The 14943-nt window shown below is 45.9% G+C and overlaps 1 protein-coding gene across 1 annotated transcript in view; it reads left to right on the top strand.

Annotated features, from left to right (window-relative positions):
• PLXNA4 (plexin A4) overlaps positions 1-14943 on the top strand; it is a 472600-nt gene that overhangs the window by 433500 nt on the left and 24157 nt on the right. Inside the window, exons 25-28 of the mRNA XM_075429543.1 lie at positions 2777-2936; positions 10076-10179; positions 11944-12043; positions 14480-14670. Coding sequence (XP_075285658.1) covers positions 2777-2936; positions 10076-10179; positions 11944-12043; positions 14480-14670 — 555 coding nt within the window. The remainder of the gene's footprint in view (positions 1-2776; positions 2937-10075; positions 10180-11943; positions 12044-14479; positions 14671-14943) is intronic.

Here is a 14943-nt window from a genome sequence, read left to right as displayed (position 1 = left end):
ATAGAGGAAACCCTTGGGAAGATTCCCATGGAAGTGGTAGGAATCTCTCACTTCATTGCAAACACCTCAATACAATTAGGAGCTCCAGTCTGTTGGAAGGAGAGCAGAGATTTTCACTGCGGTGTAAAGCTGACTTCTATAGGACCCATGACAATTTCCAAAGAATAGCTACTTAGTGTGTGCAATACACAGGTGCACCCTACAAAATTCCTGAAGTCTTTGTACTGAGAAAAGTTTAGTGCTCCACAAGAGAATAGTTGGAAAATGCCAGCTGATAGTTGATGTGGAGCCTGGGGCATATATGTCAAAGCTACTGTGCTCTAGGAAGGCTCTTGGTTTCTATAAACTATGGTTGAATTACCTAAAATGTTGAAAGGAGCATCTTGACTGTCATTAAAAGGAACACACTGGTGTCCAGGAGTTGGCAGCTACTACCAGCTGCCACTCTCTACGCTGCAGACCACCAAAAGCAAACCTCTCTCTGCACAGCCCTTTGAAATACTGCCTTCCCTACCCCTGCTTCTTCCAGCTGAGCTGGAAAAGAGGAAACCAAAGACTACTATAGTCGGGACATGAATGATCGGGGCTTACTGAGGCAGGGTTTTTCTGCCACCTTCCAAAGTTGGCACACTGTAAAATTCAAGGACAACCAAGCTAGAAGAGCAAATCACCATTGTCAGCTTCCAGCTAGATGATGGTTTGCATTGCATGGTGGGTACTGGAATGGTGGGCACTGGTCAGCACCTGTAGGAGATATTGGCCGTTCTGGACCAGCAGCTGGATGCCTGGTAGGGTAGCCCAGATTATTTTAAATATCACTAAGCGCCTCCATGGGGAACTGAACTGAACCCCCAGTGTCTGCATCACAGCTGAATCACACTGCAGAGCTTTCTTTGACTGATATCGGCTCAGTTTACCTTAGCTGAGCTCAGATGACTGAGACCTGCAGAGTCAGTTGGTCTCAAGAACCATGCGTGACCCCCATAACACTCTCAAAAGAGCTGTCCTAGCCTGCCATCACTGCTTCATCTCCCTACAGATGCGTAATGGGAGGGGGACAACTAATAACCTCAACATGGGATGCATTTCAACAGTGCTTTTTATGTATAGTTCTGTGATCCTTTGAGATGAAAGGTGTCACAGAACTGTGAATCTCTGCTGTTGTTGTTATTATCTGAATTGATGCTTCTTCAATACTCCTGGAAGCGACATATAAATAATAGCATTATGATCTAATCAATATCACATATTTACATCTCCCCTTTCATCCGGAAAGATCACAGAGCTCTTTGTAAGCAACATCTTCGCAAGTCCCCCTTAGCTGAGCACAACAGCACCAAAGGGAGACTGGTGAACCAATATGTAATTATGCCAATATGATATCACCCAGTTTCAAGCCACTTTGAGATCCCACCACGTCTTAGTAGGTTAAGATGAAAAGTGATGGAGAGTCCAATACCTGTTAAGTACTATATAAGGGAATTTACAGTCAAGGTAGAATTTGTCTAAGTCATCAAAACTAACATGTCTGCACTTTTAAAAGTGGTACAGGAACATTTAATGACAATATGTTGCCAGGAGCATCACTGAACACTCCTTCCAAGCACAAAGGTGTGCGAAGTTCATAAAAGTTTATAGACTTCGCACACTTCTAACCAGAAAAGACCAGAATGCTCAACATACACATGGCCAAGAATTAGCAGGCAGATTGCTGTTAAACACATATAGTGTGTGTATGTTAAACATACACAGCGTGTATGTGTTTAAGGTATCCCTCCCTCTCCACCCCATATGCTTTGCATTTGGTCTTGGACAGAGTCTTTGGAGAAAATTATATTCTCCTTCTGGGAAATGAGAGGACTCTACTTGGGTCAATTTTCTTGTTCTTTATGTCAAAGCAGAAGTTATTGTCTTGTGTGTCTTTTTTTAAGAAGCCCTGCATTTCAAATTAATAACATTTTTCTGAGGAGGGTCTTGGTCAGTCCCATGGCTATGCAGAAGGTGGACAAACTGAAGTCTGAGAGACTGAAGAGTGCTTTTACCTGAATTGTCCAAGTCAGGTGGCAATGCAAGGAGGTCACTACTGAATTAGGTCACCTTTCTAGCTCTCTGAGGAGCAGGGAATAGATAAGAGGCCAAGGAAAGTTCTCAGGAACCCTTTGGATATCAGTTCAGCTCCAGACAGTGTCAGGCCTGATTACGTTTTTAATGGTTTTTATGAAACGAGTGTGTCAATGGCCATTGTCTTGTACCATTTAAGTGAACGCCATTTTTACTGAAAGTACCAGAACCTGAGCTGATACTCATGGGCTTTCTGTTATTACTATAGCAAAGATACCAAAGAGATGAAGCTCAAATATACGGGGCTGTTCCCACAGGTATAATAGTTTCACCTCACAAAGACAAGTGGGCTTGAGACACAAGTTCAGAAAAACCTTCACATCAGCTCCAGGTCACCGGGTGCAACATCTGGGAGCCCACTGCACTTAGCTGAGAGCCAAATTCTGAGTTACGTTTAATTCACTGTACTCAGGCAGTGGTAAGGGGTTGAGAGCAGCACAGGCATGGATGGATTCAATCCCACTGTGTGAAACCAGATCTCTGCTCCCTCTCAAAGAAGGAAACACTCCTGGTAAGCATTGTCCACCTTATTGCACCCTAGATCCCTCCGGCTTGTAGGACATAGGGATCTGCAACAAGATGGCTGCAAAAGGGTGGTCACAGTGTACTTGTGCTGCTGCGAAATGCACGGTGGGTCTCACTGCATCTCTTTCAGGTCCTGAGCTGCGTGAACCCAGACAACGTGAACAGCTCCGAGATCCCGGTGAAAATCCTGAACTGTGACACCATCACGCAAGTCAAGGAGAAGATCCTTGATGCTATCTTCAAGAATGTCCCCTGCTCCCACCGGCCCAAAGCTGCTGATATGGACTTGGGTATGTGAGTGCACAATGGGCCCTGATTGCCCCTGGGCAGGGGGGAGAGGGCAGACGGGAGACAGCCAAACAAGATCTAGACACAGTTTGTTGGGGCAAGTGTTAAGTCTCCAGACTGGGTGTACCCTGGATGCTTGTGCAAGGCAGAGGAGCTCCAATGGTGAGAGGGCAGAACAGAGTGATTAAACTGATGCATGTTCTCCTGGTCTATGAGATTTTCGGCCTTGAGGACTTGAAAAAACCAGCAGGCATGCTGTTTTTCTGCCCACAGCATTCAGCTTGGACAAGGGCATGGAAAAGGCGTGACTGGGTCTATTCTCAGTGTTCTGCCAAAGACCCCTTGTAAAAGAGCACCAAGTGCCCACAGTGGTGTTGTCAACAGTGTTCAGGCTGCAGATATTTATTCCTATCGCTTCTCTCAGTAGTGAGGGTTTGGATTATGTACATCTTCTTGCTGAGATAGTCACAGCCCAAGCAGTATTAATTACTCCTTGTGCCAGCACAGGAAAGGCGATGAAGCATCCTCCATTCAGTGGGATCTATATCCTCCCTGACTGCTTCCCTCTCTTGCCAGCACCCCACCACCAACAGCAGGGCTGGGAGCTGCTGCTCTGAGGTTTCCTTTCTGCAAAAGACTTGTGGGTCTTCAGCAAACACTAGTCCTTCTGTTCATGTTCTTTTTCTCAGTGGTTTGCTCCGTCCATTGCTGTGCTTGGAGGGTGGAAAGAGCTGCACCAGCTTCACTTGCATTTCTAGGCAGTTGATCTTTTGATCTGTGGGGCACACAGGCAGATGTACACCCCAGTGCAGGAGTGCCTCTGAAGCCAAAATCTATTTCTGCCCAAAATCTGGAGCAGGGATGCTGGGAGGAGTAAGATGTCTGAAGGTGGGGTCCAGAGGCAGAAGTTATACTGCACCTGGAGGCTACTATGAAAGAATGTAGAAAAATCTGCTCAGGGCATTGTTGAGGTGTCTGGTAGGGAGGTGGGGACTGTACTGAGGCTGTATCTGCCAGAATTTGTCCTCAGTGACCTTTGGTGAAAGAGACTTGAGTGGAAAATGGTGGAGTCTGTAAAACCTAGGAAAGTAGCAGAGGAAGCAAAAGGAGAAGGAATGGACTGACACCAAGAAAAAATTCACAGCAATAACAGAGAGAGGAATGAGAGGTCAGGGATTAAAGTTAAGTGTCTATATGTGTGTGTGTATGTGTAGGGGAGGAGGGGGTTCCTGACAGAAATTACAGTAAGATTCCTGCTCATGAAAGGCAGTTAAAACAATAAAACAAGCTGCCAAAAACAGCATCAATAAAGAACAGATCATATACTTCGTCAAGAAAGGACCCAGGATGATTTTGGAGCTGCTGTGAGTCAGCAGGAGAACGATGAGTGCAAGGGTGAGCATGAGGGCAGGCGGGGCAGGGTGCCAGGGCACAGCAGACTGGAGGAGTGGAGTTTACAGCCACATCTCTTGACCTCTCCGGTGCTGGATGGTGGCCACAGAGCCCATTGCATTCAGATCCCTGATTGGGTGTGACTGGGAAGTAGTTTATTCTGCTGTGGGGCTGAATGATGTATCCATATTGGGAGGCAGGATCTTTACCTGCATGTTACAAATACGTGGAGAGGGACTTTTCACAAGGGTGTGTAGTGACAGGACAAGGGGGAATGGCTGTAAACTAAAAGAGGGCAGATTTAGATTAGATATTCAGGAGAAATTCTTCCCCATGAGGGTGGTGAAACACTGGCCCAGGTTGCCCAGAGAAGCTGTGGCTGCCCCCTCCCTGGCAGTGTTCAAGGCCAGGTTGGATGGAGCTCTGAGCAACCTGGTCTAGTGGAAGATGTCCCTGCTCATGGCTGGGGGATGGAACCAGATGATTTTTAAGGTCCCTTCCAACCCTTACCATTCTATGATTCTATGATTCTATGAAATACCAGGGATAAACTGGAGTCCTCGGATTTTATCGGAGATTTGACAACTCACAGATACAGAAGTGTGTATGTGCGGGGTCACAGCTGGAGCCTGAAAATTTTGCATCCAGGACTGTTGCTGTTTTGAGAAATATTGACCAGCTGAGTGGTGCTGAGGACCAGCAAGTTCCAGAAAGTATTTTATGAGTGTGTGCACCCCTCAGGCCAGACTTGTCCATACTGACAGGAGACTGCTTAATGAGCAGCTCTTTGGCCAATACCGTTGATGATGCAACTGAGAAAAAAAAAAACCTAAAACAAAATGTAAAAAAAACCCTTATCTAGTAACAGAGTCTTGCCAGCAGCAATATAGTTGCAGGCTTCTTTAGCACAGCAGCTAACAAGGTGGGAGGAGCAGGGCTGGCATGGGTGAAGCAGGAGCAAGAGGATACGCACTGTCAAGCCACAGCTCCAGCCCAGCCTCTTCGCTGGGAAAGATGTTTGTTGGCACCTGGCAGCCTTCAGTGACGGTGAAGGCAGCAAGGGGAGAGCAGAAAGCACCGCTGGCCGTTAGAAAGCAGCAGCGCGGGGCTCTCAGGATCGACCTGCCACAGGCTGAATGCTCAGAACTGCAAAGGCGGCTGGATCAGCTCTGCCAGCCCGTGCTAAACAGTAGTTCAGAGCAGATGACTGTAATCTGGCCTTGAAATCGGTGGTTTTCTAAACAGCAACAGCGTTTTCTGTTACCATTACAATTTTCTGGGCTTTCTGTCCGTACTAAGGCCAGATTGTTCACATGGAAGAAAGCAAACAAGCTAATGAGTTATTCTGAGTTGTTAAATGCAGGGTAGCTGCAGGCAGAGTGACTTGTATGTGTCGCAAATGTCATAATGTTTTGCAGTTACCCAGACAACTCATGGAGGAGGTTGTCAGCTGAAAGCACTTATTTTGGACACCCTGAGGTTACATTTTAGTCCAAAACCCAAATTGCAGCCCTCTGAGTAAAGGCTTCTTTCTGCAGTGGCTATTTTTGTTATTATTATTTTTTAAAGCCCTTGCCATAAATAAAATACCCCATCTTTGGGAAAGCATTAGGGTGTGAGGATCACAAAACAGGAATTTGGCTTCATGCTGAGGCATTCACTTCTTCCCTGTGGTTCGACTGCTTTTCTGAAATGGACTGCTGAGGTGATGGGAGCTGCCAGGTTGACTGCCCTGTGCTCAGTGATGCTGTCTCAGGCTCATTGCAGACGATGTCAGGCAAGCTTTCACTGCCTCACCAGCTGTGCAGTACTGGGATGAGCAGTTCAACCTGTAAGAGTCATTTAAACTGGATCTAACTGGTATGTATACAATAAGGCAGACAACTCGCATATACAGGATGAAATATTTCCCAGGCATCTTTTGTCTACGTGTTCTCATATTAACTTTTTTTCCCCAACCATGGTGGTCCTTTCTCCACCCCAGAAGCAGAGATTGGTTTCTCCTCTCTTTCTAGAGCTCATCACTTACTGGACATGTACCCATTTTTGTTTCCTACCCACCTGGTTTTACTGGTGTCAGCAGCACACAGACAAAGGGTTTATTCTGCTATTTCCTATATATTTTCACTACCATGGGTAGTGAAAAAATACTCATAGGACTAAAAACAGCCCCCCAGCTCTTCAGACTAATCCCTCATGAGCACAAGTAATCATAAAATAGGCATTAAGCCTGGGTAAGCCACATGCATTTGTTCCACATGCCATTGCCGTGCACAGTGAGCCACGAATTGCTTCACAGTCCTTCTTGGGAGACTTGGGGTCTTTAGGAAAAGGGTGGGAATCACAGCATATGGCGCAAACCGTTGACTGAAATGGATTGTGTGCATCATGACATAGAAGTGCCTGTACAGATGGAGCAATGGACCACTAGCTCAGATGAAAGCACATGGAGTGAGCTGGCAGGTCTTCCATCCACATGGGTATTTGAATTGCTCCTGAAAAATGTTCTCTCAGCTGCACTTTTCTCCCTTGTGCAATGGACATCTTCAGGGTGATTCAAATCAGAGAGAAGACATGAGGGAGGTGTAACATTTTCTGTAGGATTTGAGGTTCAGGATGTCTCCCCATCTCCCATCTCCCCATAGGGTCATTCCCTAGCCAGGCATTGCTACAGCTCAAAGAAGCACGTCTTTGTCAAAGACCTCCGGAATTTCCTTTTCCCCAGTCAATCGAACAGAAAGGTTGTTTCTTAAAAAAAAGAAAAAAAAAGAAAAAAAAAAAGAAGTAATTCCTGCATGCAATAAAAAGATACACTATCTGCTGAATGAAATATAAAGGCTTCACAGCAGCTGTCTCCTGAGTTTGCATTTACCACTGCTCCTGATTGGAAGGCTTGATAAAGATAATGGGATTTTTTACCTCCCTCCCCGTCTCCCTCTCTCTCTCCGGAAGGTGGAAATGTAACAAATTGGATTGGAGTGTGTCTCTCCTTTGTGCCGGCTCGCAGAGGAGTGCGCAGATCTGATGAGGGAGGGGACAGGGTGCTGCCAGCGAGGACAAAGCTAACAGTTTTCACTTAGTGCTGTGAATATGGATGTCGGGGTCACCTTTTCCTCCTTTGCGCCATCCCTTCCCCTTCCCTTGCTCCTAGCCATTGCATTTCCTTTCAGATCAGGGTGTGTGTGACCATCTCAGCAGCCACTCATGGAGAAGAGGAGCCTGCAGTGCTCTTGTGAGACTAGGAAGAGTTGGGGGACCACAACTGGGGGTCCTTTCCCTGTCATTGCTCAGATGCACGATGAAGTGATTTGTGTTGGCTCAGGGCAAACAGGCTAAAAAATGAAGCCAGATGCTCTGAACCAGCCCTGCAGAGCATTTTCCCTGATGTCTTGCTCAGGAGTGAGTCTTGAGCTGAGTCAGACTGGCCCTTCCTCTTCCTCACACGGTCCCTTTCTGCAGGAAGGCCAAGGCATGGCAATCCACTGTGTTTGTGCAGGAGCACAAAGGGCTCGAGGGGACATTCCACAATGTCCCCAGCTCCCCTGGAGCAGAGGGAAAGCTTCCCCTGCTCTGAGGACCTTGTCCAGCCCTTGAATACAAATGAAGCACAGAATGAAGAAAGCTGTGCCTACCCTTCATCTCAGAGTCAAGTGCAACACTGAGAACCTGCACATGCCTCCCAAAACACTACATGAGTGTGCCTCCCTCCTCAAAGATGAGTCAGAAGAGAGGAGGGCCATAGGAACATGCAGAGCCCTGAAGGAGAGAGGTCAAAGACACTGTCCCCAAGAGAACATGAGGAAGGCACTAAGACACATTCTGTGACAGTAGCATTCTGTGACACTCAGTGGGGCACTTTGTAAGAGCACCATTTCCCAGCCTAACCCAAACTTCAGTATTTTGTGCTCTTCTAAGCAATCTCTGAGACCAGTTAACTTCCAGGAATTCGGTCCAGGTGGGAATGAACAGAGAACGTCATCCTTGGAGATCACAAGGATAATGTAGGTGAGGATCTAAGGAGCTGGAGTAAATGAAGGGCAGTTCAGCATCAGTGCTTAGCCAACATAACCTTTGCTTACTCTGTGAGTATCTCCAGCCAAAGTAACACCCAGCAATAAACACAGCAGCTGACCTCTTCCTGCTAATTTAAATGAATAATAAAGGCAAGGGCAGTTTCCAATACATTTTAATTATGTGATAAGAAAACTGCTGAAACCAAAAGAAACTTGTAACGGTCCTTGCATTTTTATATTAGGAGAAATAAGCAGGTGTGGCAGGTACTGTCTTCATATCCATAAGTTAATTTTAATGAACTATCACAAAAGAATAGACTTTCTGCTTCAGCTCTGGCTAAACTGTGTGTGGCTGAGTCACTGTGACTGAAAGATGACAACCAAAAAGGAAGTTTGAGATGGTCCAGGTTGTCTGTGGTTAAGCTACAGCTTTCCCTGGTGTCACCAGGAGATACTATACTTCTCTCCTTTTTGTCAGGTTTATGTGTTCCTTGCCTATAGGCAAGTCTGTGACCCTTCTGTGGGGAAAGCTGTTACAGCCCTCCACATGGAGCATTCTTCAAGATTTGAGCAAAAGGTGTATCCTGAGAAGTGACGGGATGCTCCAGTCCTGCAGAAAGAGAGAAGCATTGTGCATTCTGGGGTGGAATCTGGAGAACGGGAGGTTGTCAGAAACTGAAGCCCTTCTGCTCACATGCCGCTGAAGGCTAGTAGAGATTACATGCTCCATGGAGAAGGGGGTTGGTTCTGTCACTGGCTCTTCTCCCCATTGTTCCTCTGCTGTGCCGAAAGCTAAGGGCTTCCTGCTCTCCATCACTTCTGGATGTGAGTAGCAAGAAACAAGCGCTAATGGAGCTGAACGGAGCCCAGTACACAGGGTCTGGTGCTGTGCTGAACAAGACACTTCTCTGCCCAGCGGAGCCCTCTCTGTGGTTCAGTCTTGGCAGGTAGACATGTCTCAGGTGTCAGTAAAGGCTGTGTCTGTGTTGCTGAAGGAAAGAGGACCAAGGAAGAAGTTCTAGCCCTGACACATTCATTTGCTCCTATCCCATGGGGATGGCTAACATACATGAGGACAGGCTGGTCCTGGAAAAAGCCACATTTGAAGAAGAACAGAGCCAGGGAGTCAGTCAAGAGTTAAACACTGTGGATAATGAGGGTGATAAAGCACCAGACCTTGAACTATTCAGCTCTGCCAATGGATCAATAGCTCTCTGGTCATTGCTTTATTTATCTATACAGACGTCCCCACTCTGTGCTGCTGTACCATAGCCTTGGACCTCTCATCTCCAGGCAACTGCTCTATGTTCTGATATCTATATAGTGTCACTCTTTAAAGGGTTGGGTGTTTCCTGTGGAAAAGTTGTTTTGTGATAGCAATATTATTTTATTAAAGGTAAAGAAATCAGTCTGGATAACCTAGGACTTGACTCTAAACTTTGCCGCATGGCTATGACTTTTGCATACTTTCCTGAACCATCTCCCTGAACCTTTCATGATTCATCTGTCTTCTCTTCACTTCTGGAAAGAGGACACTGGACATTTGTGCATTGGTATGTTGTATGTGGTTGGAGGCAGCTGACAGAGTATAATGGCAATCACTGACACACTGCTACACAGATGCAGCCTGCACATGTATGACCACATGGATTATGAACACAGGGATTTTCCAGGGCTCTGCTCCCTATATCAGAGGCTCTGCACAGCAGAGTTCAATGTCCCTTTTTGCCTTGCAGAGTGGCGGCAAGCAAGCGGGGCGAGGATGATCCTTCAGGATGAAGACATCACAACCAAGATAGAGAATGACTGGAAGAGACTCAACACGCTGGCACACTATCAGGTAACTGTGTGAAAGGATGGGTGGAAGCTAGATCAGCTAAGAAAGTGTGAAGAAGGGCGGTATTATTGTCTAAGATGCAGAGATAAATAACAGTTGAGTGGGCAATAAATGGACAGAGCTGCTGTGTTGAGTACATCCATCCTGTTGACACTCATCTCTGCATGACTTTAAGATCCATAAGAGAGGGCTAAAGATGTCAAAAAATATTTTACACAAGTGATACATTTAATGAAAAATGGAGTATTGGTCAAAAGGCCCCACCTACTCCTTTCCCTCCTTGCCAAAAACTAAAGCAAAAAAAAAAAAACCCTGCACCTCATTAGGTTTAATCCAATGCTGACATTTTTGTCATTACCTCCTTCACACCTTAGCAATGTGTGTTTCATAACAAGATTTTTTTTCATTGAAGAGCTGACCTGAGGAGGCAGCAAGCAATAATTTGAAAAGGAAACAGAACTTTTCACTTCAGATTGACTGAAGCATTGATGTTTGACTCCAGAAGACTTTTTTTCAGGGGGAGCAGGGGTGATTTTATTTCACCATCAAATCATGCATAATTTTCTTTCCCTTCTGTGCTTTTTCCAGTTGTTTGCTTCAGGCAATGAGCTTCCAGCTATGGATGAGCTGGGGCAGAACAGGTCTCAGCTGCTCAGGGTGTTCTACATCATTCACCTTGGCTATCCTGAGGGCAGACACAGAGCGTGCTGGGACAGACACTGATATTCCTGTTGCCTCAGTTTCCCCATCTTTTGTGTGGGGCTAAAACTACAAAGAGCCAATAATGCCTTCCATGATTGCTGAGGGGCTATTTAATTAGCATCTGCAGTGCTTTGAAGATGAAAAACTCTATGCAAGTGCTAATTATTATTATTACACCGACAAGAGTTAGACGTTGTTAGCAGGTTTTTTTCACCCATCTCCTTTTTATGATGTCTTATTTATCACAGATATTCCTGATATGGCTCTTCTGAGCCTCTGGCTTGTTAACATTTCTGATGCAGGACCCACACAAATCATCTAGATGTAGAAATGGAAAGTCTGGCTCTTTTCAGAAAGCTCCATTGTCTGTTGAAACACTACCCCATGACATCCTGGAGAACAGCCACTCCAAACCTGCTGCTTTCCCCTGTCTGAGACCCTCTGACACAGCAAAGAGAAAGAAGTTGTGGTAGTCACTTCAGTCCAGCAGTGCGTTTGTCACATGGAAGTGGGAGACTGTGAATGGAGAGGTTGATGGGGTCAGTCATAGTGGAAAATGTAGACAACCATTTCTGAGCTAGGGACCTAGGTACCACCTGCAATCAAGGTTGAAGGAATAGAAAATTTCACAACAGTTTTTTTATCCTTATGGAACGTACCATCCTTGATGTTTGAAAGAAATCGGAGGATTTTATTCTTCTCATGCTCATGTCCTGCATGAGAGTTTCCTTGTGAAGAACGCACTGTCAGCTTTACCGGGGTTAATGCAAGGACACACATTGTCATCACTGGGCTTTGAATCAGGACCTGAACGGAGCAGGATCTGATTTGCCATCAGTTGTCCTACTGCCCAAGGCTTCTAGTGGTGTAGCAGGAAATTTTGTCCCTTTTTTTGCGAATGCACCCACTGAAAAAAGCATTTGAAGCTTTGGGCCAAAACTGCTGTCCTGCCTACAGTGACACTGGTTTACGGCTCAGTTTCTGCGGTTTGAATTTTTGCTGTCCTTGGCATGCTCCTCAGTTACTTTTCAGAAGCTTATTGACAAATTCCCATTTTCTCTACAGGTGCCAGATGGATCTGTAGTAGCTTTAGTCTCCAAGCAAGTCACTGCCTACAATGCAGTCAACAACTCCACGGTCTCACGGACGTCAGCCAGCAAGTATGGTAAGGATTTGTGTGCTGATATGGATTGCAAGAGCACTGGAGAAGAGATCCCAATTGTCAAGGTGGTTACAAGACACTGAGCACCAGCAAAGAGGATGATAGGCAGAAGACTAGTTGGTAAGATTGCTTGAGGGTTGACAGGAGGAGAGGATTTAGTCATGTAAAAACTGCGGCATCTGGTCCAAGCTGTTGATGCAAGTGGTTGGATTGCTCTTGCAAAGTACTTCTCCTCCCTCATGAATGACGAGAGAAGCCTATATAATTAACTGCCTATATTTTAGATCACTGAATCTCACGCTTGGAGTTTGAACAGGGAGAGACAAGGCAGAAGCACTGCACACCGAATGAGCTCAGTGGTTCTGGTGGGCAAAGTCCTTGGAGCATGGTGTGTTGTGAAGACAAATCTGTGGCATAGGTGAGAGGCCTCTGGGACTACAGGCAGCCACAATCTACACAGGACATAGCCTGTATACAGTTATATCTCTGTGTGGGTGTTGCGTGTTCCACACAGCTATATTATTATCCCAAGAGAATATGCACCTGGAATAAGAATAAAAATAGCTTACTAAGGTCTCATATCAGTATGTCTCAAGGCAGTGGATTTTTTGTTCCAACTTTACCCATGAGACAACTGAGAATTGGACAGCTGTGAAATACAGACCAGGTGGAAATTATTCTGTAGAGCCCATACAGAGACCTCCTGAGTCTCACTCACACCACCACACACCTTTCTCTCCTGCCCTAGAATTGCATCCCAGGATGTGTCTCACTATGGTGATGCCGGAGGGCAAAACAAAACGTGCAGCCAGAGTGCTGCAAAACTACTCTCCAACCTGGATGCAGCTGTCATGTCACTTTATTACTGTTTTTTAACTTATGAAAGCATCTCCAATCCTTCTTACTCCCATCAGCTTGAGGGAAGGGACAGTTATTCAGTGTCCAGGGGAGACCCCCTCCTCTTTCTCCAAGGACATAAGCAATGTACCAGACCTTATTAATATTCATCCTCTTTGCCATGGTGCTGCAATTACTGAAAGACACAGTGACCTTTGCAAAGGAAGACTTGAGGGGGGTTAATTTTTTTTTATTTCTTTAATTCTTTTGCCATTTGATTTTTCAGGAAGAGGGAGTGGGAAAAAATGCAAGGAGAGGGGAAGATGTGGTGGGTCAGAAGTGATTGTTAATTGCAATTAAGAAAACAGCATCCAGAGAGAAAAAGAATATTCCATGTGATAATTAATATGTAGAGATTGGTAATGCATTAATGAGGCTGATTCAGATCTTGCTACTGAAAGGTGTAACACTCTTCTGTTAATTATGGTTGGAAAAGGCTCATCCTGCAGCATTGCTGGAAGGTCAGGGAGAGGGGAATGCCTCACACTGTCACTCAGAGGCAAAGGGAGGTAAAATTTGGAGGCTAAAGGTGTGCTAGGAGAGGGAATTCATGTGGGCCTGCCTGGGATTGTGGTTTACTTTCTGTCAAAACAAGATTTTGGAGCAGAGAGTGAAGAGGATGGCTGGGCAGGACTTACTGGAATGCTTTGATGCCAAAGGAGTGAGGAGAGGCAGCTTCTCCTAAGTCTGGGGATGGGGATCTAGGCAAGAGGTCACTTTAGCTACATCAATATTACTATACAAAAGGCCTTGGCCTGTTCTCTGGTCATAATGCCAAGCAGCTTGTGGTGCTACGTGCTAACATCCATGCACATAAAACAAATTGTAGTTAGCCACACTGGTTGCCATGAGTAGCTGGTACTATCCTCTGAACCAGTCCAGGGCAGTGCCTGACACTGACAGTGCTACCTGTCCCAGGCCAAAGCTTTGCCAGGGAATGTGACAAGTGGTCAAGGGCATGGCCAACACAAAGTCAGTGTCTGAGCCTCATTTAATTTGATAGCGTAGACAATGACATCACGTCTGTCTTGGCTGACATTGCTTGTCTTTCTTTGCTGAGCAATTCCCTTGGTCATGAGATTATTCTTTCTTAGTAAGGCCTGGTCCATACAGCTGCTTTGGGGGCTTCTGCGTCTCACATTGTAATTCCACCAAGAGATACACCTGTGTTACCTAATGTTACATATTGGTTGATGGAATTTTATTTAATACTGAGATGGAAATTCAGAGCCTGCTGAGAGTAGGAGCGTTGCAGTACTGCTACAGTCTTCCCACTTTGGAGCCCCAGATTAACATCTCCCCAGGGTGGACTCACAAGCTGCGATTGTCTCAGCCCCACACCAGAATCTATATAAGCATCCACTCCACATACTGAGTGGGAGAGCTACCTGCTACCGTGCCCAGACAGAAGAGGTCTTCTTCTTGCCCGTCTGATGAAAAACTTCTATTAGGTGGTGTGTCATTAGCATATTTCCTTGGTGAAACCCATTAATCCCAATACAAGTGCTGTTAGGGCTGAGACACATGTATTTCTCTTTGCAGAAAACATGATCCGTTACACAGGCAGCCCAGACAGCCTCCGTTCCCGCACACCCATGATCACCCCTGACCTCGAGAGCGGAGTCAAGATGTGGCACTTGGTGAAGAACCATGAGCACGGTGACCAGAAAGAGGGTGACAGGGGTAGCAAGATGGTTTCTGAGATCTACTTGACAAGACTACTTGCCACCAAGGTACATAGTGGGGGTGGGGAAGAGGGTAAGAAATGTTTTCTTAAAGGCTGTGGTGGAACTTCTTGCCTATCAGAAATGAGAGACTTCTCAAACAGTGCTGAAGGGGGATAAATACAGAAGGAAAACAGAGCAAGAGGAGTGCTCCAGGCATGAAGGGAAGGAGCTTGAATTTAGAAAGCAAGGTCAGAAAAAGGACACTGGACATCAATAAGGAGTAAGAACCCAGGGCCTGGTGAAGAAAGTCATCACAGGGGCAGCTGCTGGGGCTGTGGA

The sequence above is a fragment of the Opisthocomus hoazin genome, chromosome 8 (genome assembly GCF_030867145.1).
Source record: "Opisthocomus hoazin isolate bOpiHoa1 chromosome 8, bOpiHoa1.hap1, whole genome shotgun sequence".
NCBI classification, from domain to species: domain Eukaryota; kingdom Metazoa; phylum Chordata; class Aves; order Opisthocomiformes; family Opisthocomidae; genus Opisthocomus; species Opisthocomus hoazin.
This window is presented reverse-complemented; position numbering and strand designations above follow the sequence as displayed.